The sequence below is a fragment of the Lytechinus variegatus genome, chromosome 2, assembly GCF_018143015.1.
Source record: "Lytechinus variegatus isolate NC3 chromosome 2, Lvar_3.0, whole genome shotgun sequence".
In the NCBI taxonomy this organism is placed as follows: Eukaryota; Metazoa; Echinodermata; class Echinoidea; order Temnopleuroida; family Toxopneustidae; genus Lytechinus; species Lytechinus variegatus.
Genome location: NC_054741.1, coordinates 65523483 through 65550513, shown reverse-complemented (window position 1 = coordinate 65550513; position 27031 = coordinate 65523483). Strand labels below are relative to the sequence as shown.

Here is a 27031-nt window from a genome sequence, read left to right as displayed (position 1 = left end):
ATCATACATGCCATTAGTTGATTTGTTTCATGTCTGAACAGTGAAAAATTACTGAGCTTTGTTGCACCATATCTGAAGGAGACAAAGTATTTCTAGATCACAATGGGAGAAAATGTAAAGATTTGATGAATCATAATTTTTGCCACTAGCAGTTAGGTCTCTTCACAGCCTTTGACCAATATGGTAAAATTATTATTTTCAGGAAGTTACATAATCATGTTAAATCTACTCCCTGCATTCCAGTAAGGCCCATGAGAGGGAAAGGTTTTCACTCTGTCATAATATTGATGATGCAACCAATCTACATTTGGATCTTTCTTACAGTCTAGCATAGTGGTTCAGGTTGGGGACTTACTTCCATGGGATGGGCGGGGGGGGGGGGGTGCTATGTTACTAAGCGAATGAAAATTGACAAATCAACAATCAACAGTATGAAATTATGAGTCGATTTCCCTTCCTTGGCTTTGATTCTTTACTACAGACCTCATCTTCACAGAATAAAATTTTTCCAAATGGGGCGATACAATCTTTTTTAAAATTGAGAGAATAAACTTGTCGATTCTATTTTTAATTGGAAAGTCTTCACTGCATATAAAGACCAGCTTTCAGGTGGACTGCAATAATGATGGTGTTTAGACTGCACAGCCAATTGTGAGAGGACTGCACGAAGCACTTTACACCAGTTTTAAATTCTTGGTGTTAGTTCAACACTTGTGTTTTTATAACACATTCTGTTTACCATACCTTCACCATTTGATGTTGTATTCAAACTCTTTGGTGTATTCCTAACACTCGAAGGTGAGGTCTTCTCACAACAATTACTGGTGTTGTTCTTTACACTACTTTATCCAGTGTAGGAGAGTAAAACACTGATGTCCTCTTGATATCCTTGTCAAACATCCTTTGCTGAATCTCTAGTGTTTTCTGATACAAGATACCAGAGTCCATAATTACATAACAGTCTTATAATAAGGTATTATTGATATTGGTCCTTCCTTTATCCTTAAGTCCCAGTCATCTTCTTCTTTGCTTTCTGTTCCTGGTCGTATTTCAACCTCTTCTCCTTCAGTTTCCGGACCTGCAAGATGAAAATAAAAACAGCTTTGTCAAGATATGTAAATCATCCATTTTTCATCTGTCACATCCACTTCTTGATTACACTGGCTGATTTCATGTTTTTTGTTGACCTCTTGGCAGGGTCGGGTTCAATTACTTTCTTCAATTACAATCATGTAATTGAAGAAATGTTAAATTACAAATTACATGTACCAATTACTTTTGTCAATTACAATAATTAAATTTATTTGAGTAATTGTACTCGAAGTTTTAAAAGGGATAGTAATTGAATTGAAAAATTAATTGACCCCAATAACTGTCAATTACTTTAAATACATTCAATTATTTTACAATAAACATACTTAATTTGTGATTTAATATCATGACCTTTTTCATGTCAACTGCTTCGGCATCAATGCGAGTAACATGCAAAATCAGTGCTCTTTAAACTAAACCTTCATCTCGCCAGATTCTCTGTGACTTAGAAATTTTTTGAAATAGGAAACAATTTCAATTACTTTCTTCAAAAGTCATAAATGAAACCAATTCTTATTCTGTGCATAGTACCACCTATTTCAAAATAATTCTAAGTTACTTAGAATCTGGTGAGATGAAGGTTTAGGTTAAAGAGCACTGATTTTGCATGTTACTCGCATTGATGCTGAAGCAGTTGACATGAAAAAGGTCATGATATTAATCATTAACAAAGAGGGTGTTGCAAGAAAATATTTGTGATCAATCGCAAATATTATAGATTAGTAATCAATCAATTGATTAGCAATCAATCGCAACTTTGCAATTAATTGCACAGCATGTGCTTGATTTCAGGAATGAAAATAGACTTGTGATTGATCGCAAGTTTCTTGCATGTTTATTGTAAAGTAATTGATGTATTTAAAAGTAACTGAAGTCAATTACATTTTTTCAATTACAATTACTCTCCCATTTAAAACCTAATTTACAATTACTCATATAAATGTAATTAATTATGTTATTGATCAATTACCTTGTAATTGAGCCCTACCCTGCATTTTGGTGTTTGTGTTTGGCTAATTTCGGCACAGCACCAACCTTGCAGAAGCTGGTGGGCATTTCATAAAGCTGTTCATAAGTTATGAGAGACTTTACCAAAGACCGCGGTGATTCGCAGAGGTGCCAACTAGTACTGATTTTCAGTATTTAGTACTGAAAAATGAGAATACTGATGGTTTCATACTGTTTTTTAGTTTCAGTTTTATGTGTTGTCCTATGGTATTTCTCTGGAAATACTGATTTCCTCACCAAAATACTGATTTTCTACTTTAAAAATACTGAAATGCTCTTGTTCAAGTTGCCAGCTCTGCTTCCGTAGAAACTACATCGACACCAATGAAAATCTGGTGTATCACCACAAAAAAGGGTTAAGAGTTGCACGTAAAGTAGCCCATGACTTCCAAACAGTTTGTGAATGTGGGTTTACAGCAATAAACCCACACGGTCCGGGGCATGCTGGGATGAATTTCGCAAGGTGTTTAGCTATCAATAAAACTCTCATAGTGTGTTGGAGCAGGCAAAGGCAATCTAAATTGCGCTTCCAACACCAACACTAGCGCAAGCACCAAAATTTAAGATGATAATCAAATTGTACGGAAGATGTTGATCATCGTGGTAGCTGAATCTGAGTAAAGAAATAAATAATCTGTTGTCTCACGATGCGGCAAACTGAAATTGCGACGTTTCGACTGCTCCTGCTAGTCTTCGTCAGGCAATGAAGTGGACACTCGCTGCGCGCGCCTTTTATACCGTAGGCTACGGGCCGTCGGTGCCGGAACCGCCGTGGTGTGATTGGTCGGCGCAACCGACCAATCAGAAGCCGCGGACGGTGCGATCGCCGTGGGGCTTGCGGACGTCGGGGAAAACCCGTCGGCTGCAGTCGGCGTAGAAAGCGGGCAATTTGCGGACGTCGAGGAGTGAACCGCGGTAGCTGTGCAAAAACTAATGGGGTTGGATGCGGACGTCGGAGGGCGGTCAACCGGTGAACTACGGGCGGTCGTAGGGGGCGCATGTCGGCGAATGGTCGGAAGCCATTCTTCAGGGATGTCAATGCCGTTATCCCTGTTCACATTATTGGGATGAAGACGAATTTGGATAGCCTCTTTAACACGCCGTGTGTACCAGTGCTTATCCCGCGCTATACAGCTTACCTCGTCCCAATTGGGAGGGTGATCTGCATTCCAAGCATGCTCTGCAACTGCCGAACTATCTATGCGTCGGTGCTTGACATCTCTGCGATGTTCTAGCATTCGCTCGTTAACGGGTCTGCCCGTTTCCCCGATGTAAACCTTGTCACAAGCCCCACATGGTATCTTGTAAACAACGCCATCGAGTCTGCCGGGCAGCGCGGGGTCTTTGGGGCGCACTAACTGTTTACGGATAGTAGTGTCGGACTTGAAAACCGCGCGTATGCTGTACTTCTCTAAGTGCCGGCGTAGTTGGCGGGAAATAGAATCGACAAACGGAAGTACGACGGTAGACTTGCAGCGCACAATGTCTTCTTCAGCGACGTTCTTTCTCTTAGTTACACGGTTGAGAAAGGAGCGCGGGTAACCATTGGAAACGAGTGCAGAAGCAATGCGTTGCTTCTCAGCGGCGGTGCATTGTGGTTTCGATACAATGCGTGATGCTCGGTCATAAAGGCATTTGACTACCCCGCGTTTGACGGACTGGGGGTGATGCGAATCGTACGCTAAATATTGATCTGTATGCGTAGGCTTTCTGTACACTGTAGTGGTGAGGCGGCCCTCATCATCCCGGTGTACAAGAGTGTCAAGGAAGGCAATGCGGTTATTGTCTTCTCTCTCCATAGTGAAACGGATAGACGGTTGCTGCGCGTTCACGTAATTCAATAGGCAATCGGTTGTAGACCTGTCGGTAACAATGAAAGTATCATCAACATAGCGCTTCCAAATTCTCGGACTGAATTCGGGTGGGCAAGCGTGAAGCGCATCCTCCTCAAAGGATTCCATGTAAAGGTTAGCAATAACAGCAGAAACAGGGCTACCCATGGCCGCGCCTTCTTGCTGTTCATAGAAGCGTCCATCGTACATGAAATACGTGGACTTCAACACGAAACGAAGAAGTTCAGTGACCTGGGTAGGAGAAAGATCGGTACGGTCGGGTAAGCTAGCGTCGGCCTCCAGGCGCTGGAGGGCGACATCACATGCTGCTTCAACGGGTACATTGGTAAACAAAGATACCACGTCGAAAGAGACCATGACTTCATGCTCAAGTACGGTCTGATTGCGCAAGAAATCCACAAAAGAAGCGGAGTTACGGACGGCATGTTGATTATTACCAACAAGCGGCGCGAGTATGTCGGCTAGTAATTTAGAAGTGTTGTAAGCGAAAGAGCTTATGCATGAAACAATCGGGCGTAACGGAACATCGGGTTTGTGAATTTTCGGTAAGCCATAAATCCTAGGAGGCTGTTTTTGCGTGGGTCTAAGTACCCTGTAGGTCGCATCGTCGATATCACCATTCTTGTGTAAATCGCGGAGAATGGTTGCAAGCTTGCGAGCAAGACAATCGGTAGGATCCTTTCGTAAGGCGCGGTAAGGACCCGAGCTAATAAGTTCGGAAATCTTATCACGGTAAGTACTGGTATCCATTACCACGCTAGCGCGGCCTTTGTCGGCTGGCAGAATCATAATGGTGCTATCTTCCTTGAGCGCTTTCAAGGCTTTGTGCATGCCGGGTGTAACATTGGATTTCGGTGGTTTGGCGGAGGCGAGGATCGCGTTGACCTCTCTGCGAACTGAGCCGATGGTTTCGGCATCACGGCAACGGACGGATGATTCGATCTTAGCGATAATCTCAACAGCCGGTATGCGCTTGGGAGCTATAGCAAAGTTGAGCCCTTTGCTAAGCAGCGCGGTCTCGTCAGCAGTCAACACACGCGAGGACAAGTTGACTACTCTAGTGTCGGAAACGGTACACGCGGAATCAGACTTACCCTGCTCAGTGAGCTTGTTATACCAACTACGCCGGCACTTAGAGAAGTACAGCATACGCGCGGTTTTCAAGTCCGACACTACTATCCGTAAACAGTTAGTGCGCCCCAAAGACCCCGCGCTGCCCGGCAGACTCGATGGCGTTGTTTACAAGATACCATGTGGGGCTTGTGACAAGGTTTACATCGGGGAAACGGGCAGACCCGTTAACGAGCGAATGCTAGAACATCGCAGAGATGTCAAGCACCGACGCATAGATAGTTCGGCAGTTGCAGAGCATGCTTGGAATGCAGATCACCCTCCCAATTGGGACGAGGTAAGCTGTATAGCGCGGGATAAGCACTGGTACACACGGCGTGTTAAAGAGGCTATCCAAATTCGTCTTCATCCCAATAATGTGAACAGGGATAACGGCAATGACATCCCTGAAGAATGGCTTCCGACCATTCGCCGACATGCGCCCCCTACGACCGCCCGTAGTTCACCGGTTGACCGCCCTCCGACGTCCGCATCCAACCCCATTAGTTTTTGCACAGCTACCGCGGTTCACTCCTCGACGTCCGCAAATTGCCCGCTTTCTACGCCGACTGCAGCCGACGGGTTTTCCCCGACGTCCGCAAGCCCCACGGCGATCGCACCGTCCGCGGCTTCTGATTGGTCGGTTGCGCCGACCAATCACACCACGGCGGTTCCGGCACCGACGGCCCGTAGCCTACGGTATAAAAGGCGCGCGCAGCGAGTGTCCACTTCATTGCCTGACGAAGACTAGCAGGAGCAGTCGAAACGTCGCAATTTCAGTTTGCCGCATCGTGAGACAACAGATTATTTATTTATTTCTTTACTCAGATTCAGCTACCACGATGATCAACATCTTCCGTACTATTGACCTTACGTATGGGCGCCCTGCCCTAAGGCTAGCACGTAGACACGAGCGCTGTTCGAAGAAACTCGCGAGATTCACCAACCACCTGACGTTCCTTACGCGCTGCATCAAGAACTCCGTCATCCCGAGAGACCTGAAGATTCGCCCGCCAGTTCCTACCAAGACAGCAAGACTCATCGCTTTGAATACCTCCCGCCGCTTTCTCCGAGAAAGAATCCGCCTGACTCGCATGACTCTGAAGAGCATCCAATCCGAAGTAGAATCTACTACCGCGAAAATCAAGGCCATACTCAACAAGGAACTTTGCGACATGACCCTCCGTTACAATGGCAACACTTACCGCGCCGAGTTCGAGAAGTGCAAAGCCCGCCAACAAGGCAAGTATAACAAGCTCACTGAGCAGGGTAAGTCTGATTCCGCGTGTACCGTTTCCGACACTAGAGTAGTCAACTTGTCCTCGCGTGTGTTGACTGCTGACGAGACCGCGCTGCTTAGCAAAGGGCTCAACTTTGCTATAGCTCCCAAGCGCATACCGGCTGTTGAGATTATCGCTAAGATCGAATCATCCGTCCGTTGCCGTGATGCCGAAACCATCGGCTCAGTTCGCAGAGAGGTCAACGCGATCCTCGCCTCCGCCAAACCACCGAAATCCAATGTTACACCCGGCATGCACAAAGCCTTGAAAGCGCTCAAGGAAGATAGCACCATTATGATTCTGCCAGCCGACAAAGGCCGCGCTAGCGTGGTAATGGATACCAGTACTTACCGTGATAAGATTTCCGAACTTATTAGCTCGGGTCCTTACCGCGCCTTACGAAAGGATCCTACCGATTGTCTTGCTCGCAAGCTTGCAACCATTCTCCGCGATTTACACAAGAATGGTGATATCGACGATGCGACCTACAGGGTACTTAGACCCACGCAAAAACAGCCTCCTAGGATTTATGGCTTACCGAAAATTCACAAACCCGATGTTCCGTTACGCCCGATTGTTTCATGCGTAAGCTCTTTCGCTTACAACACTTCTAAATTACTAGCCGACATACTCGCGCCGCTTGTTGGTAATAATCAACATGCCGTCCGTAACTCCGCTTCTTTTGTGGATTTCTTGCGCAATCAGACCGTACTTGAGCATGAAGTCATGGTCTCTTTCGACGTGGTATCTTTGTTTACCAATGTACCCGTTGAAGCAGCATGTGATGTCGCCCTCCAGCGCCTGGAGGCCGACGCTAGCTTACCCGACCGTACCGATCTTTCTCCTACCCAGGTCACTGAACTTCTTCGTTTCGTGTTGAAGTCCACGTATTTCATGTACGATGGACGCTTCTATGAACAGCAAGAAGGCGCGGCCATGGGTAGCCCTGTTTCTGCTGTTATTGCTAACCTTTACATGGAATCCTTTGAGGAGGATGCGCTTCACGCTTGCCCACCCGAATTCAGTCCGAGAATTTGGAAGCGCTATGTTGATGATACTTTCATTGTTACCGACAGGTCTACAACCGATTGCCTATTGAATTACGTGAACGCGCAGCAACCGTCTATCCGTTTCACTATGGAGAGAGAAGACAATAACCGCATTGCCTTCCTTGACACTCTTGTACACCGGGATGATGAGGGCCGCCTCACCACTACAGTGTACAGAAAGCCTACGCATACAGATCAATATTTAGCGTACGATTCGCATCACCCCCAGTCCGTCAAACGCGGGGTAGTCAAATGCCTTTATGACCGAGCATCACGCATTGTATCGAAACCACAATGCACCGCCGCTGAGAAGCAACGCATTGCTTCTGCACTCGTTTCCAATGGTTACCCGCGCTCCTTTCTCAACCGTGTAACTAAGAGAAAGAACGTCGCTGAAGAAGACATTGTGCGCTGCAAGTCTACCGTCGTACTTCCGTTTGTCGATTCTATTTCCCGCCAACTACGCCGGCACTTAGAGAAGTACAGCATACGCGCGGTTTTCAAGTCCGACACTACTATCCGTAAACAGTTAGTGCGCCCCAAAGACCCCGCGCTGCCCGGCAGACTCGATGGCGTTGTTTACAAGATACCATGTGGGGCTTGTGACAAGGTTTACATCGGGGAAACGGGCAGACCCGTTAACGAGCGAATGCTAGAACATCGCAGAGATGTCAAGCACCGACGCATAGATAGTTCGGCAGTTGCAGAGCATGCTTGGAATGCAGATCACCCTCCCAATTGGGACGAGGTAAGCTGTCCGCATCCAACCCCATTAGTTTTTGCACAGCTACCGCGGTTCACTCCTCGACGTCCGCAAATTGCCCGCTTTCTACGCCGACTGCAGCCGACGGGTTTTCCCCGACGTCCGCAAGCCCCACGGCGATCGCACCGTCCGCGGCTTCTGATTGGTCGGTTGCGCCGACCAATCACACCACGGCGGTTCCGGCACCGACGGCCCGTAGCCTACGGTATAAAAGGCGCGCGCAGCGAGTGTCCACTTCATTGCCTGACGAAGACTAGCAGGAGCAGTCGAAACGTCGCAATTTCAGTTTGCCGCATCGTGAGACAACAGATTATTTATTTCTTTACTCAGATTATAATCAAATTGAAATGAAATAGCAATTAAAGCAAAATCCAGTCAAGGCTGCATAACTTGGCACAACCTAGTTGACTTCAGCATGGACGTTGTAACCTGGGAAGCGTTTCATCAACATTTTCAACCTAGAAGTTGTCATATAGATACATCTTTCCCTTATGTTGATTGACTGAGAGGCACTGTTTCTATGGTAACTGTCAGATAAACGTCTGACAAGTCCTTTCATTAAACTCCACCCAATAGTTAGAGCACTTAGTATCATAATGCCCTACATCAACACCACCTTACCTCTTTAGCTTGTTCTTTCTTCTTCTTCATAAGCCTGTCATACAATCTCTTTCTTTTCTTTGGTATCATCATCTCCTGTAAACCCCTTTCCATTCTTGCTAGCTTCTCGGCTTCCCAAATAGGATTAGTCTTCTCAACCTCTCCTGCTGCTACAGAAAGCTTCATCTTCTGAGGGTGTAACAGGAAAAGATATAATTGTCTTTTTTTTGTACGTGACTTGCCATAGGCTTACCATTTGTGCTATAGTATAATTGTATTTTTTATGGGCCCTGCTAATACAATTGCAAAGAAAGGAGATTTTAGAACCCTGTCTCACAGAGAGTTGAAATTAAATCAATCGATTTCAACTATGGATTTTCATAAATGTGATAGCTCTTCCAATAGGAAATGTACACAACAGCCTTTTGCATTTGGGAGTTTAAATCATATTAAGAAAATACTCTGAATGGGCATATACACTTTAGATGTTGGAGTTGCAGGCTTTGTACAGTTTCTAAGATGGGGGCCAGGGCCCCGTCTCACAAAGGGTTGCGATTGATCCAATCAATCACAACTATGGACAGCCAGCAATGTCAACATCTATTATGCATGCTTGTTTAAAATATTTTTTAACTATGATGTATATTCATGCATTCATTGTTTTCTGGAAAATTCACCTAGCTTCTCTTTGTTTACAAAGCACATTGTGCATATTTCCTGTAGAAAAAATTATGACATTGATGGATTTCCATAGAGTTATGATTGATTGGATCAATCGTAACTCTTTGTTAGACTGGGCCCAGATGTACATTGTTTTATTTATCCCTTTCATACCTTGAATTACATTTATAGAGCATTAGATATATTTTGAGGGTATAAATATTGACCTATCCAATACACATTTCACTATGATACTATTTGTTACTGTCACAAAAAGAGAGTACAGGCTCAACAGTAACTTGTCATAATTCCATGAAGAGAACTTTCCCTTTAAACCTGCAAGGTGTCTTACCTGTTTTTGTGCTTGTTTGCTGAGCTGCTGTAACCTCTTCTTCTCGGCCTCCTCTATACTTGTCTCATCGTCGTCGTCCTCCTCGTCACTACTCTGGCCTTCCTCCAAATCCTCTTCATTCTCACTCTCACCGATGATCTCTTCCTCTCCTATCTCCTCTTCATTGTCCTCTTCATATGTGGAATTTTGAATGCATCATAATACAGGCCTGTGAGTGGGGTTTCAAAAAAATAGCGGAAAAATCTGAAAATTTACCTTACTATTTACTATCGCCAAGCCGCTGCATTTGCCCATCACGATTCACGGTGTATTCTAGACCAAAAGCTTCAGTCTCTGTATTTTGGTTGTTCCGCTGAACTGCGTTGGCTCACTCACCAATACATAGACTCATAGACTGAAGAGCTTGGAGGCCCGTACGTACAGACAACGTATTTTAGCAGTAACGTTAGATCTAACAGTGGAAACCCGATTTTCCGATCGTTTTTTTGTACATAAAATGTCACATTATGAAAAAGAAATCACATCCATATTTACGAAAAAATGTTTAAAATTCAGAAATATCGTACCTTGGACCGTAGTAACCGCTAATTCCTTTGAAATAATGATTGAAAAATCCTCATCTTCGATCCTTTCGTTGGTCAACGTAAGTTGCCATCTTGGATGACGTCATCATCCTTACAGACGTATTTACCAGTCGCAAAATATCGCGATTTGAGCCGCTGCTTTGCGCTTGTATGCCAACAACGGCAACGGTGCATGGTGTGATCCGCAGCAGTTTTATAGAGTTACATATATACTAAAAATATGAAACTTTGCGAAGGCAAAATACAAGGCCCCATAACGTGTATATTCACAACACACACATTCTGCTCGCATCCATTTACCTAGACTTGTTTTCCAGCCATTTTGGATAAAATAGCGGAATTTTTTACTAAGAAAAAACGGAAATGGAACACAGGAAAAAAGCGGAAATTGAAATCGGTCTTGAAAATGAAAATAGCGGATTTCTGCTAAATAGCGGAGATTTCACAGGCCTGATAATAAAAGATCATATGATTAGGGCCACAAACACAAAGATAGGCCAAAAGGTTGCTTTTAACACTACATTATATTTATTGTTATGTAAAATCAAGTGTTCAAATCAAATGTATGACCTATCACTAAGCTTTTTCTTATGGGCTCCAAGTTTCAAAGGACCTTATTCTGAATTCAAGTTTTATTTCATTTCATAAGTTGTGGCTTAACCTAAATAGACTGGGCTATTTCGACGCCTAAGAAGACTGGGGGGGGGGGCTGATTCAGCCCCCCCCTTATGATCTCGGCTGTCGATCGCGCGATCGCGACGAAAATTGGCACACGCATTACCCATGGCATTATCTACAAAACTATAACATCAAATTCTGCAAAAAATCTCATGTCTCATTAATTATGCTAATTTATGCGTAAAATCATAAGTTTGCTCTAATTAATAAAATAATGCACCTGAAATGCTAATTTTTGTTTCACATACTCTAGATAGGCATCTGATCAAATTGATTAAAATAAAAATTCAAAATCACATTTGTTTTCTTATATATTCTATTGTTTTCTAAATCTCTTATGTATTTCTTTGTTTTTCGACTTTGTTTTTTATTGTTTTTTCAATGGAAATTGTCGGGGACTTTATTTTGACCATAAAAAATATAAAAATAATTGATTTTAAGCAGTAAAAGGAAAAATAATGATACATTTATGAATTTTGGCTAAGAACACTATTTGCATTGGATTTGTACACAAATTAACGTTTTTGAGTAATTTGGGGTCTGCATGCACTTATGAAATGTTGCAAAATTTTGGAACCGTGTACCCGGGGGTCACAATTTTGGTCTCAAAAGTTGCGCGAGACTTGAAAGTAAAAAGTCAGTGAGCCACGTGGTCAAATACTTTCGCGCGGCGGATTTATCGCGAAAAATGTAGAGGGGGGGATGAATCAGCCACCCCCAGTCATTTTAGGGTTAAATGTCACATAAATTTCTAACATACAATTTCAATTTATCAGCATGTTTTGGTAACTAATTTCTTCACTGCTTACGCACGAGGAACACAGCAAGAGATGCCCAATGTAAATATGTTTGATATTTAAGGCTTCTCATAATCTTAGCACAGCTATAGAACATGGTTTAATTTAGACTGGATGCCAGAATACAGGCCAAGAGGACAATATGGTTCTAAAAATTGAAAAAAAAATACATATCTGCATGCATTCCTGTGTGACTGCCAGTCTTGAATCCCAAGATTTTATGACTACATATGTCACCAATAGAAAAGGAGAAATAACTGCATTAAACAGTGGCTACATATGTCACCAATAGAAAAGAAGAAATAAACAGTGGCTTTGTGGCAAATCGCCTGATGCCCCCACTATAAGCTATGCACTGGGTTAATTGATTATCAAACATACCATCTGATTCTGTTTTCTTGGTTTCATCCTGTCCAGCGAGCCTTTCAGGAGGTCTGTAAGAACCTTCTTTCTCTTCAACGAACGGTGAGAGATGAGGGGGTAGGGAAACTCCGGGGAAGTAGTCTTCTAATGGGACTAGACGACGAGCATTCACACAATCAAACACCCACTGGGGCTGGATGTAATACCTGCACATCAAAAAGTTTTACACAGTTCAAAAATAATATCACATTTTCAATCTGCGGAGGGATTTTTCTACTAATAATCATTCCAACTTTCATTTTTGCATTGAATCCAAGGCATTCCATCAAGTTTTTTTTCTACAATTCACCATTCTTTTTTAACTCTTCAGGGCCAATTGACAACTGCCCCATGTATGTTTGTATTTAAGAACCCAAACATTTTAAACAGTAAGTATTTAGTATCAACTGAGTGGAATGCCATTTGTAAGTTATGCACAACTTTTAGCATGACTGGTCACCCTTCCTGGGTGCTAAATCAGATTAACAATAATCTGACTTTAATTCCCATCAGCTAAAGTTGAATCTTTGAAGGTTACAAATCTCAGTTTTAACAAGAATCCAAAATAAATATTTGATATCATTACTCATTTGATAAGGATTATAGAAATGCAATCCATTACACTAAAAACGGGAAGTTTGGTGGTATCTTAAGCACAAGATATGGTCACCAGTTGTTTGCAACTTACAAACAGCTTTACAAAATGGCCCCAAAGATATTTTGCAATTAAGTTTTGGAAATTACTAATCTCAGTTTCTATACAAACTATCCTGAGTGTTGAAATATCAGTATATCCTGTGCATTACAGTACAACAGAAAAAGAAATGCTCTCAAAATATGGTGCTAAAACAGAATGCTAAGAATCAACTGGGTGATGAAAATTAACAAGGAATTCCTTAACAGAGCACACAAAAAAAAAGACTGATGAATAAAGTACACAAGGAAAAATTATTAGACTTTCATCATGTGATGAGGGATGAAAGATTGAAGATCTTGCAAGAATACATGGAAGAAAGTAAATGGGAAAGGGGTAGAGGTGGACTGGTCATAGTTATAGAGAAGTTAGAACATGGGTTCATGACAAAGGGAAATGGAAATGCACAGCCAGCATCCCCTTTCACAACTCCCATTCAAACCTCTTTTAAGACAAATAAATGAAGATTTAATACCCACCTTGATAAATACTGTTTCTCTTGCTGAGGTCTATCTACAATCTGATGTGTGATGGTCTCGTCTGACACTTCGTATGGAGCTCCAACAAACATTGTCTTGTCCCAAGAAACCTGTCCTCCGAAACACCTGAAAATTGGGGATGTCATGAAAAGTTTATCCATGATTTTCATAGATTAATTTGCTTAACCAATCAGATGCAAGGGTTTGCAGTAGCTAAAAACATCTGTTAGTGAAAATCATTGACAAACTTTTTATGAAAAGCTCTCATGAGTGTAATACAACCTGTTGTCAAACCTCAAAACCCCTTTCATTGTTTGAATTGTTTCAAAGTCATCCAAACTCGAGATTCCATGGAAACAAGATAAAATTGGATGGCACCAGACTTGTGAGAAGCAAATAACGATCCCTTTATTACAGTTGCATCTTTGGGGTTAAGCAAAATGAAACTGTACATGTACCATTAAATTGAATCACACACATTCATGTGTGGGGGGAGGCAAAGATTGGTGGCAAGAAGAACGAACAGGGCAACTACAGTACATCTCTTGGTGATATAACTTGATTCCACTCATGTTGAAGGAGAATATCCTATGGAGAACTGAATTACGACGCACTTTTTTTGTGCATTAAATTCAGGCAGATTTCAATGGGGCTAGTAAAAAGTCATGAGACCAGTTTTGGCTTTGTGTATATAAGACTAAAAAGGGGAGCATTTCATAGTTTGTCAGTAATTTTCAAAGACTACTTTGCTATCAACCAAGCAGATGCAAAGATTCCAGTAGATTTTAACACCTATAGGGGAAATCACTGACAAATATCTTCATGAAACAGGTCCAAGAAGTCCCTGTTGACTATATTTACACTGTGTGCTTGCTTTTGCCTATCCATCCACCTACCTACTAATCATAACTCATAAAGTTCCTCTTTTCTCACCTTATAACAAACGTGATGGCTTCCCTGGGTACCTCTCTTGAAAGAAAGAACTTGCATCCTTCAAATAACTTCTTAAATCTCTTCATCTCATCTCTCTCTTCTCTTGCTTTCTTCACAGTCTCCTCATCTACAGTCTAAAGAGTGGAGTCAAGAAGAAAGAACTTGGTCAAACAACCACAATAACATCACAAAAATGCTACAGATGCATATTAAATAATTTCTCTTTACTTTGACATACATGAAACATTGCATTTTTGCTTTAATAGAAAAGCCGTCAAACACTTTTACAAATGAATAGCAGTAAAAATCTGCCCTTTGAAATTTACATGAACACATTATTAATTTGGTAGCCTATTTCTCTTGTTCCAAAAACACATGAAGACTTCATAAACATAATCATCCTTAATATCATTATTGACACAGCAATAATTGCCAACACCACAATCACCATTATCATGATCATCAGTCATTGTCATCAGCATCACTGTCATCAACTCAACAACCACCACCAAAATCATCACAAATATCACTATCATCACAGCACTATCATCGTCATCACCATCATCTTCAAGGTTCTCCTCCATTACCACCATCATCACAGCACTATCATCATCGTCAACACCACCGACACCATCATCACCATCATCTTCCCATCCTCCAGACCACTACCTCTATTCTTAATTTTTTTTAAATTATTTATTTGATTACCACTTGTGGGATGGAATACCCTATCAGCAAATGATGATGCATAAGTGAATGCTCTTTTCGTGTTGACCAGCCATGCCAAACAAACAATAGGTAGCCAAAAATAAATTTGGATTTTTTTTTTTTAGTTTGAAAAAGCACATCCTAATCTTTAAAATGTTATCCAAATTGTTGAAATTAATCCAAAATAACCCACACCTGTCTTAATTGCATGCAAAAGTAACTAACCAAGGTTAAAAAAAAGTAACCTTTGAAGTTTCAGGTTCACTCAAACATGAGATGTGCAAAGTCTGCAATGTAGGTGAACTTCAAAGCAGTTCGGAAAAACTTTTGTTAAAGAAACTCTTGTATCATGTTTTGTATTCACTTTACTTCTTGAAATGTCAACAGTATGAGGAACAATTACTCTGTCCTTTTAGCCTTTAAAACAATATTTTTGCTATTAAATTACTATTTTTATTTAAAAAGAACCTTCCCTGGCAACTTATTGCTGGTCTTGGGGTGGCTGGTTACATATTATCATCATTGAATGTATCAATTCATATTCATGAGAACTCACCCCACCAGCAATAAGAGCTTCTTCCTGGTCTTGATCCTGTTGGTTAGCTTCATCTTCCTCATCATCGATACTTGACCCCTGGTTGACCTTTACAAGGTCATGTACAAAGGAACCTATAAGGTCGTCTACCGTCTCGTCATCTTCGACCTGGTCGGCTTCTGATTTAGTGCTCTGTACTACTGTTGACAACTGTGGGGGAATAGATATGAAATAGCATTTTCATACACTGCCAACTGGATAATTTTCTTTCAAAGTTTAATTGAGGCTCTTGTTGATAGATTGAATGTAGAAAGTGATTGGGAGATGGTAATTATATAACATAAGAAGGAGTGCATGTTATAAAATTTTTAGAAGACCAAAATTCTACACACCAACTAAATTACTGTAAGACTCATAGGCAATGCAAACAGATATACATGTATAGGAATAGTATACACAAAAATGTTTGGCCCAAACATTACAGCTTTTTTTGAGTTACGTTGTGAAAGTTTGGGCATCTGAAAAATATCCATTGCAGGGGGTCATTGTACAAGTACATTCTTCCTAAATGATATCAAAAGAATATTAAAGTTTTGTAAAAGGCTGCGGGGCTAAAGCCAGGGTAATAATATCCAAGTCCTTTGGAAGCGCATAGAGACGTTATTTATAATGTGTTATGCGCTATACAAGAACTGTCTATTATTATTATTATTATTAAAACCCACAATGATTGCATTTCATTTTTCCAGAAACAGGAATTTCATCTCAAAGGTTAAGATGAATGTGTTGTCTGTGATTCTTAAGACAAATTTGCATTCAGCCAAGAAAGATTAGAATAATTCAGAAACTTGCATGTATGTGTTTTACACAGTACAAAATACAAAATCACAACTACATCGATGTTGTGATCACGAGTGCATTGGCATTTACGACTTTGATCCATGTGAAAAATTTCTGTTTGTGAAAATAACTAATGAAAGAACTGAGCCCCCTAAAGAATTTAAGTATGACATTTAATCCTTAAATCTATAAAAAGGCACATCCAAGAAAAATTTAAAAGGGATACAAAATATATCACAGACTTATCAGAGGAGCATTGATGCTTATCAATAGACCTTTAGGAAATGTTGTCGATATCTCATAGCGCCCTGCCTAAGAGGATATAGAAATACATGCAATCGAGTTGTCAGAGATGCACCAGCTGCAGATCACCAATGCTGGGAAGGCAATGGCTTGTGCCTCTAAGATGGCGTCTCAATGACGTCAATGCACTAGGTCCATACATGTAGGTCATGCATGCATGGCCTTGCTGAACCCACTTCCATCTTACCTTGGGAGGATAGTGAAGGTTAAGACTTGTGAAGAGTTTGAAGTTGACAAAACCTAAGAGAGTGGTGTAGAACTCTGTGAATGTAGACATGATCTTCAAATCAACATCACCGGGCACCTGTCACAATGAAAACAAAGATGAAACAGTGAAGATCAAAACATGGCAATGCAGACTTTTGAATACAGAATCAGAGTTTATTACATCTAATTATCTAGTAACTGAGTCAAGAAATCATAAGTAAACATAGGAATGCTGCAATGTCCCATAATTTTTTTTTAAAACTTAATTTGACCAGTTTTACTTTTCTAATTAGTGACTTACCGGTAATTAGCCCCATTGAGGTCAATGCATTATTGGCCTGGTTCCTAACGTTAAGAACCAGGCCAATAATACATTGACTTCAATGGGGCTAATTATGTATTCATGAGGTCATATCTTGGGGTCCCATGAACCGATTCTCACCAAATTTGGGTTGTGGGGTTTTTTCATCATCATGCTCTACCAAAGTATGGTATGAAAAGCGATGAAATGCAAAAAGTAAAAATTTATGACGTCACACTTCGGTACTCTATTGTACTTTCCCCCCAATCCCTGTCCTCCCATCTTCAGTTGGAAAAAAAAGGGGGTTTGCACCCCTGCCTCCTGCCCTGCAGCCTATGGCAGACCCTCTCACATTTCATAAACAACATTTGCCAAAAGGATCTTTGAACACAGGTTCCACTGTACAAAACACCTTGTTGTTAAACGATAGCAAGAAGAAATACCAACCGAATATCCAAAGTTATACGGAATGAGCCATGTTAACAGCTGTCCCTCGATCTCCACCTGGAAGTAGATCCCTTTGATGGACAGGAAAACCTACATAGAATGAACAACACATCAAGATAAAACAGATTTTACATATTTTATACTTGCCATCTATTCAAGTTAGCGATTATACCTATTGGCTTAATGCAAGTTAACAGGTAAGTTAGGTGACTTTACATTTGACTGGTAACCTGTTTCTATGCTACATGGCATACCCAAATTAGTTTCCTGTCAGCACTAAGTGCATGAATCCTACTAGATACTATCTTACTACACCTGGGTCATGTGTGGCAAATACAGATTAATACCGGTAAATCCATTTTTAGCGGAAGGACCACTTGATTAACAGCAAGGGAGATTTCTACTGATCCACAAACCTTCGTTTTTGTCAGGGACTTTGTTCAAGAATCTCACCTTTTTGAGTGACCTTGATGCGATGACATAGTTCATGAACTCTACGACGAGTCGTCTACAGAGGGGGAGAACTTCGCTCTTCACCTTGGCATTCTTACGAAATGTACTGAACAATGAGCACAAGGTCAAAGGGTCTTCAAGGTCACGGAGGGCATCAACGAACGTTGGGTATCTGTCAAACACAAAGAGCAAGAAAAATATTCCAATCCAATGATTCCAGTCCAAACTTCCTTAAAATACAATATTTAAACTCTTTGGGATGCCTGATGGTTCAGAATGGGACACTAATGATATTCAACAACTTAAACAATACTGAATGAATCATACAAGAGTGTAGTATTGGCCCTCAAAAGTTGAATATTTGTATGAGGAAAAGTCATTCAATACTATCATTCGTATCTTCAATTATTTTCTATTAGACCATATACATCAAAAAGATTCAAACCCAAGATTTTAGTTTGTCTTCACATACCTTGATTTGTATTGTTTGTATACATTTCATTTGCAAATGGTATTGTAATTATTTTCGACCACTTTACTTTGTTCTGTTGAAAATGATACAAAGAAACCGATATGAATTGAATACCTCTCTTTAACAATGTGATCGAGCTTATACTTGGGTTCATTTCGATTAAGCCTGTCCAATGATGTCCATTCTCGCTTGGCCTTAGCTTTCCTCACTTTCCTTACGAAAACCTGAAACACCAGAAAGAAAGGAGTAAAAGGAAAAAAAATCGAAAGATTAAGATTAAAATCTGAATTCTACTGAATACATGTACCTTAAAGGACAAGTCCACCCCAACAAAAACTTGATTTGAATAAAAAGAGAAAAAATCAACAAGGATAACACTGAAAATTTCATCAAAATCAGATGTAAAACAAGAAAGTTTAGACATTTTAAAGTTTCGCTTCATTTCACAAAACAGTTATATGCACATCTCAGTCGTATGCAAATGAGGAACTGATGACATCACTCACTCACTATTTCTTTTGTAAATTATATGAAATATGAAATATTTTAATTTTCTCGTCAATGTTATGTGAAATGAAGTTTCATTCCTCCCTGAACATGCGGAATTCCATTATTTTAACATTTTGTGCTTCAGGCAAGGAGGTCCTAATCGTCAAATTCGTAAAAATTGAAATATTGTATAATTCAAACAATAAAAAACAAAAGAAATGGTGAGTGAGTGACATCATCGACTCTCTCATTTGGATGTAACTGGCTCGTTCATATAACTATTTTGTTAAAAATAAGTGATACTTTGAAATTTCATAACTTTCCTATTTTACATCCGATTTTAACGAAATTTTCAGCATTATGCTTGTCTGATTTTTCAAATGAACATTTTTCTGAGGTGGACTTGACCTTTAAAGGACAAGTCCACCCCAACGAAAACTTGATTGGAATAAAAAGAGAAAAATTCAACAAGCATAACACTGAAAATTTCATCAAAATCGGATGTAAAATAAGAAAGTTATGACATTTTAAAGTTTCGCTTCATTTCACAAAACAGTTATATGCACATCTCGGTCGGTATGCAAATGAGGGAACTGATGACATCACTCACTCACTATTTCTTTTATATTTCATTATATGAAATATTTTGATTTTCTCGTCATTGTCATATGAAATGAAGTTTCATTCCTCCCTGAACACGTGGAATTCCATTATTTTAACATTTTGTGCTTCAGGCAAGGAGGTCCTAATCATCAAATTCGTAAAAACTGAAATATTGTATAATTCAAACAATAAGAAACAAAAGAAATGGTGACATCATCATCGACTCTCTCATTTGGATGCAACTGGCTCGTTCATATAACTATTTTGTTAAAAATAAGCGAAACTTTGAAATGTCATAACTTTCTTATTTTACATCCGATTTTGATGAAATTTTCAGCATTATGCTTGTCTGATTTTTCTCTATTGATTCTAATCAACATTTTTTTGAGATGGACTTGACCTTTAAGGTTCAGATAAACTAAGATTTATCACAATAAAGAAGATACAATAAAAGACCTCAACAATATATTAATTTGAAAGGAAATTTTACTGTTGGAAAAATTGAATATATTCAATGTGAGCTTTCATGTTGTTTTCACTTCATTAAGGAAGAATATGATGGTAAAAATGTCAAGCCCTGCAGATGTCCTGATATTCAAAATATGTTTGGGCAGAACATTTGTGTAGTCCCATCCAGCCAATACTAAGTGTAGGTCATGTTAATCAGCAAATCCTATCGAACTTGCAAAGTTCAGGGCGTTGTGATAAATTAATGATCAACCGTGACCAGTTTTGGTTGCTGAAGCAAATTTTATTGAACTTTAATGCATGAGTGAACACAAAGTACACTTTTGGGGCAGCATTTCAACTTTATCATTTGGATCTCTATTTGGGCAGCATTTCAACTTTATCATTTGGATCTCTTTTTGGGCAGCATTTCAACTTTATCATTTGGCTCTCAAATCATTCATAAGTGTCTAGGAAGTATAAATAGATGATTGTCTTCACCATCGATGAATCAGGAAAGAGCACAGTAAACCATAAGAAACATAAAACTTAATACAAATTTTGATACTTTTGGCTTTCCATACTTAAACCACAACTTTAAACCTGAGTTTAAGTTAAACCTGCTATAAGAATACGGGCCTATGAGTTTCAAAATTCTGTGTAGAAATTTTGAATCCCCCACGTAATGCTATTATATGAAGCAAACAGAATTGAAATCAGACTTGAAATGATGAAGAAGCATTTTGAAGTCAACAAATAAAGAAGAGGAATTTTCTGTGATGTATGAATTACGCATAAATAATTTTATACTCCAAATTTAAAAATTCTGTGTAGAAGTTTGGTGAACCTGATAAAGAACCAGACGATGGACACCACGCCACGGCATAAGCTCATCTGGCCCTTCGGGCCGGATGAGCTCATTATCAGAAATAATATCACCTTTTTTCCCCCCTTTAGAATAAGATTGAAATTCATCATTCTGTGAATATCAATCAATACATTCTTTGACAAGCATACATACCCTATGATCCCTGAACTTTTGAACGATGGGTTCATGAGCCAAGAACTGGATGTCTTTGAATCTGAAGTAGGTTCTGTGAAGTTTCTGCCCCTTTCCAGCTTTCTTGATACTCTTTGGTTCAACCGGATACACCCCTTTCAGAATACACAGCCTCCTGTAAAGAAAGACAGAAAGATAAAGAAATATAGCAACAAAAAAAAAAATAAATTTAATTAAAAGTCAATTAAAATATTTCATTACCAATCCTTGATTTTACAAGGATGTAGACTGATCAAATTATATTAATGTCAAAGTACCCCCCCCCCCCCTCCTCCACCAACAATGAATTATAATAATTTTTAAAAGAGGTATGCCCTACCCAGCGCAACTTTTAACAATCTTCATAATGCAAGATTGGTCAGCTCAAATAAGACTTTCCTTACAGGGGCCTTACTTCTTTCATGTCTTGTATTCACTGTATGTGTACCTAACAGTTTATTACTTCCAAGGGATATTCTTAACAATCATATGGGGGGGGGGGAAATGGCTGATAGCCCTCATGTTTTTTTTTTTCAATTTTGGTTTTGCAGATATTCCAGTTTCAAATGTGGCTATCCACGATGGATCAAACATCATCATTCACTTTATTCAAATTGAAACATTTTTTTAGTTACATATTATCTTGGCTATTTTTTTAAGTAACATAAAAAGTCAAATTAATTGACTCTTACCTGAAATTGACAAGATTTAACTGGAGTCTCTTCACAGCTGATGCTCTTGTTATGAAGCTAGTTGCTATACCACTCTTGAACTGTTGTAAAGATTAAAATACATGGTGTGAAAATACTGAAAAACATTTTGATCACAGATTTGACAATCTGTTTTTCACATTGATCGATTGTACCCAACGATTGTCTAACGCTCAACGTACGCTTTGCTTATTACACAACACCATCCAGCCATGATGGCAAGCTAACTTATGAATGAAATTATAGAAAGCATGTACAGTGCAAGCCTCCCCCAGGGGGTCACTGCCATTGAAGAGCCAGTGGACAGCATCTGCGGATTTTGTCCTGAAAAGGTACCCTAAATGAAGATTCAAGGAAAGGGCAGACCACAAGGACACTCGAAATGCAGATTTTGTGCAGACGTCCAAGCTAAATAAACAAAGATTTCATATAATAATTTTTGGAGTTTTTGACACTGTATTAATGTTCTATGCCTACCAGCAAAAAGCACTCCCTTTTCCACGGATGCTGTCCACTGTTCAATGGCAGTGACCCCCTGGGAAGCCTCCCAGTGCCCAACGCAGCATTCCATCAAACAAAGGCTGCAATTCTCTATCACCTTGCGCCAAAATTGAAATAGAATTTCATCCCTTGTATATTTTCCATTATTGAATTATTATTTAACAAATAATGAAATCTAATATGTGATTATAAATAATTATTATTATTATAATTATTTTTAATCCAGTTTCAAATTTCATTATCTGTTAAACAATAATCTTTATATATAAATCATTCTTTGAAACGGCATTTTGTAACATAGTTAATCAAAAGTACATCATACATAAGCAGTTCAAGGGTCAAGCCTACTGTATTTGCGTTGTGTGCAAATGGATCAAAGGATCTACACGAGATCAGTCTGGTAAGATACCTCAAATTTTTTACCTTTTTATTAACAAATTTTTTGGAACCTTCATATGCATTAGGCGTATGAAGGTGTATATAGGTATGTGACAAAAAAAATGAAAGTCCTCAAATCTCAATGAATTTGGTATCATTTGAAAGCCCTTTAAAAGACCTTTCAAATGATACCAAGAACTCAAATTTTCATCAAGAAATTATAAAGTTATTCCAGTTTAAGTCGCGCATATTTATCCAAATTTGTGGTCATTGTCTTAATGTAAAGTCAATGGAGTGCATAACCAATTTTTGTGACCATTTTGTGACCATTTTGAACCCAAGTCTTCAACGGGCTCTAACTTCTTTGTTTTTGAGCCCTTTGAAGTGATTTAGGTATCAATGGAAAGGTGAAAGAAAACTCAATTGATGTGTAATCATTTCACTTGGTAATTTTTCTTCTTATTATGTGTAAAATAATTTCTTTTAATTAATTCTAATTAATTATGCAAATTACAATTACTCGCCTCTTTTTTTGCCAAATGAAGGTGATAATGAGAGATAATTTGTATATAATTTAGTTGGCATCAACACAGCATCATGTAGATAATTTCCTAAATGAATTTGTTTAAAGTATTGTTTTTGTAATTTCTAATGTATTTCTTTGTTTTTCTGATATAAATTACAATTAGCTCTTTTTCAACTTTAGTATTGTGTACATGTATGTATGGGGTCTTTTTTTTTACAAATGAAAAATATCATTCCTTTTGTACATGTACTTTGTATGGTATAAAAATACAAGTGTGCTTTTCTGATGTATTTGATTGTTTCACCAATTCTTTATGTATTTTATTGTTTCAACAATTTGTTTATAGATGGATAATGTAGCTTTCATTTTGGAGACCGTGGGCATTCGATTCCAATTTTTTTTAGGAAGGATGAGCAGCAGAGTCTGAGGGTGTAAAGATGTAGCATTGCATGTAATTCAAGTATCAAGAAGGAAACATAAAAATTAAGCTTTAATATATGCATTTCTTAGATATGTATGATTACAACAAAGGCCATGTTCGAGCACTCCTTTTTTAATGAAAAATAAGTTCATATTCTAGCATGAAATCACTGCACATAAATAAAGCTCTGAACAGCAACAAAAACAGGCATCAAAGCTCCAACACTCAAAACAAGAGAACAAAAGTGACACAAAAACTTATACAAATCCCATCCCCATTTCAACTTATGAACACAACCCCCCCCCCCTCCTGCACCCTTCTTGAAAAAAAATAATAATTATAATAAAATAGAAAAAAAAATGAATATAGAAAAAAAATAGAGCCATGTGGAAGTGAAATATTTCCTCTGAGAGTGAAAAATTAAACAACAAATTTTTTGCATATTAATCATGGGCGGAAATTGGCCCCAAAGGTAGGGGGGCGCTGGCATCGGCGGCGAAAGCCAACAATTTTAGGGGGGACCACCAAATTATTTTGATAATCAAAAAAATACACCAAAGGTTATCAACCAAAAATTATAGGGGGACGCAGAAAACTAAATTTGACAAGCAAAAAAAAAAAGAAAAAAAAAAAAAGGTTATAAAAAAAAAAATTGAGGTGGGGGGGATCGTCCCCCACCTCAAATTAAGGGGGGGTACACTTCCCCCAGCTTTCGCCGCCTATGGATGCTGGCAACTCTGACAAGTTTAAAAAAAAAAGTTTATCCCCAAACTGTTCATTTTAACCCAAAAAAGTTTGACCAAAAAAGAAAAAAAGAAAGAAAAAAAAATGTATTATTGTTACATGTCCCCCTATTATTTTGGGTAGGGGGACGTGTCCCCCTGGGATTTCCACCCATGAATTTAATTTTAGAAAAGTCAACATTGATATTCCACTGTCAAAAGCAAATCCAATTTCCAAATGAAACGATAATCAACCACCTAGACTCTTTGACTTGAGTCACATAACCTTGGGATGATAAAATCTTTCTGTGACAAATGTATGTATTAAAATCAATATCAGAATAATTATCTACGGTATAATGACAGAGATTTCCCAAAAAAGGCACAACATAATCATCAAGTAAGCAATTGACGATCTAGTTCAATCCAGCATGAACGACTCACTATCGACCGCTCCCATCACCCTGCCAACCGCAGGCACATCGGGCAGCTCGACTGCCGAGAGACCGGCTGTGACAAGGGTAGCATCACCCTGCCAACCGCAGGCGCATCGGGCAGCTCGACTGCCGAGAGACCGGCTGTGACAAGGGTAGCTGGCATCTCTTATATCTGGACTGCGCAACGTCAGAATCACGTAAGTTTGGATTTTTTGATAATTCAAATATATTTCCAGTCAAATTGTATACCTAATCGGATTCTTGTTTTACTTACCATAAAAAAATTTCGAACATTTACGCGTCCAAAAATTTGATGAACTTTCAAGCTCCGATATCCACACTTTACAGGCGAGTTTCCACATTGAAACTTATATGTACAGAAAGAGCACATCTTCAGCTGTCTGTTAAAAGGCACGAGATTGCACCTACTATGTGCGCATGCGCTTTAAACCCCATTTTCAATGAGCCTCCCAGACAGAGGCGATGCCACTCGCAGCAAAACCCGCGCGAAAACCGTGCCACCAAAACCAGCGCTCGCGATGCCCCGTATTCGCACATAGCTAGTGTATAGATAAGTAAAATCACAAACATATACATGAGTACTTTCTTCTACATGTGTCTCTAATATGTATATGGGAGGCAGTTCAAGGCTTCGTGATCAAATGAAAATATCAAAATCATACAAAAATATGATCACGGAGTCCTCAAGGCTAGTACAACGTCATCAATTGAGTGTGGGGTTTTGGAGCATTGCATGAATATGCATGAAATTGCAGAATCTTGATAACTTTCAAACAATAATTTTGGGACTGTTTGGATCATGAGCAAAGACCATTTTGCGTACATTAGTCATTAAAATACATGTAGTCTTGTAAAGAAAGCTGCCAAGAATTTGACATGTTAAGCTTTTCTGCAGTCTTTTCACAAAATAAATATTGCCTCAATGTTTGTAGACCGAAAGCTTCGGTCTATGTTATATTGGTTGTTCCGCTGAACATCGTTCTGTACAGGGTCTTAATGGCCATACGTTTATGTTTAAGTTCGGATAAACCAGGAAGTGGTAGTTGCGCGACAGCCAAAGTAAATCACTGATTTTTTTCTTTTAAATTATCCAGTTTTGGTGCATAAATTTCAGGCCAAAAACAGAATATCTTTATTTTGTTCTAGTTATTTCCTATATTCATTTTTATGAAATAAAGACAATAGTCGACCCTGTTGGGAGGATTTTGCATTGTTAACCCCCTTACGGCTACTGCATGATCACAAGCCATGCATGTACATGACTCAAGAAGTAGTAAAAAAAATTAAAATGTTAAAAAACTCCTCGAAACAAAGACGGCTGCCACTCCAGCTGTCTACAATATTTGTTTCCTCCTTCTTTCTCAATATTTCATAAAATCTTGAAATATATCGCCTTGCTTTGACTCTTAATAATTGAGCCCGCCACTCGACAGCCTTGGCCCCCTCCCAACGTTCGAAATAGTCAAAATAGCGCATCACACTCAGTAAGTCAATGGGCTAGATACTGATAGATTTGATTTGACACCTTTTGCATGAAAAGCCATGAATTATTTTGGTTATTGTGTGATAATGATGTGATCTACGTGACGATCTAATCAGTGGTCTCCCAAACACCTCCACTCCGGGCCAGATTCAGTGACTGAAATCCGCCTCGCGCTCGCCTTGCCTTGTCTTCGAAGTTCGAGTTCGACTTCGGCGCGCAGCCGGCAGAGCAGATACATGAAATATATCATGTGGGACTAGGCCTACAACTTTCAGCAATTTTCATAAGAATTATTTACAACCATTCGTTCAAATAAAAGTAGGCTACCTTATAGTGAAATAAAATATTTCAATCATACCTTCTTTTTCTCCTTCCCCATTATTAAACTTTGTCAATAATTTCAGATCTGATCAAATTACGATGAATTTCAGAAAGTCAGAAATCCCACACTACAAAACTAGAATGGATGCACGTGTGCATTTCGCATTTTCGCAAGACTCTTTAAAGAATAGTCTTTTCACTAGCCCTTAAATTAAAAATTCAATCGAAGGCCATTATGAAAAAAAGTGCTAGGACTAGGAGAAAAAATATGAATAATACCCGCACGGAAATGACTTTACAAAATGCACTTAAGATCTGATTTTCAAAAACTCG

The 27031-nt window shown here is 39.3% G+C and overlaps 1 protein-coding gene across 1 annotated transcript; it reads right to left on the bottom strand.

Annotated features, from left to right (window-relative positions):
• Window positions 1-535: 535 nt before the first annotated feature.
• On the bottom strand, window positions 536-26856 carry LOC121408677 (pescadillo-like). Its single transcript, XM_041600221.1, has 14 exons — window positions 26736-26856; window positions 21871-21950; window positions 21161-21314; window positions 18715-18824; window positions 18129-18300; window positions 17676-17765; window positions 16908-17024; window positions 15599-15787; window positions 14335-14468; window positions 13402-13527; window positions 12208-12395; window positions 9768-9937; window positions 8777-8944; window positions 536-1078 (listed from the first exon to the last, which is right to left on the bottom strand). The coding sequence occupies exons 1-14, from the start codon at window positions 26754-26756 to the stop codon at window positions 1004-1006; spliced, it is 1794 nt and encodes a 597-aa protein (XP_041456155.1). The 5' UTR covers window positions 26757-26856; the 3' UTR covers window positions 536-1003.
• Between the last annotated feature and the right edge of the window lie 175 nt (window positions 26857-27031).

What these genes read in the sequence shown, in the direction of transcription:
- LOC121408677 (XM_041600221.1), bottom strand. Translation starts at nt 26,756, where the DNA reads ATGGGGAAGGAGAAAAAGAAG. An exon ending in AAGCTCTTATTGCTGGTGGG is followed by an intron (nt 14,469 to 15,598) that starts GTGAGTTCTCAT and finishes TCCACTCTTTAG; the next exon opens with ACTGTAGATGAGGAGACTGT. An exon ending in GAGAAACAGTATTTATCAAG is followed by an intron (nt 12,396 to 13,401) that starts GTGGGTATTAAA and finishes TTTGATGTGCAG; the next exon opens with GTATTACATCCAGCCCCAGT.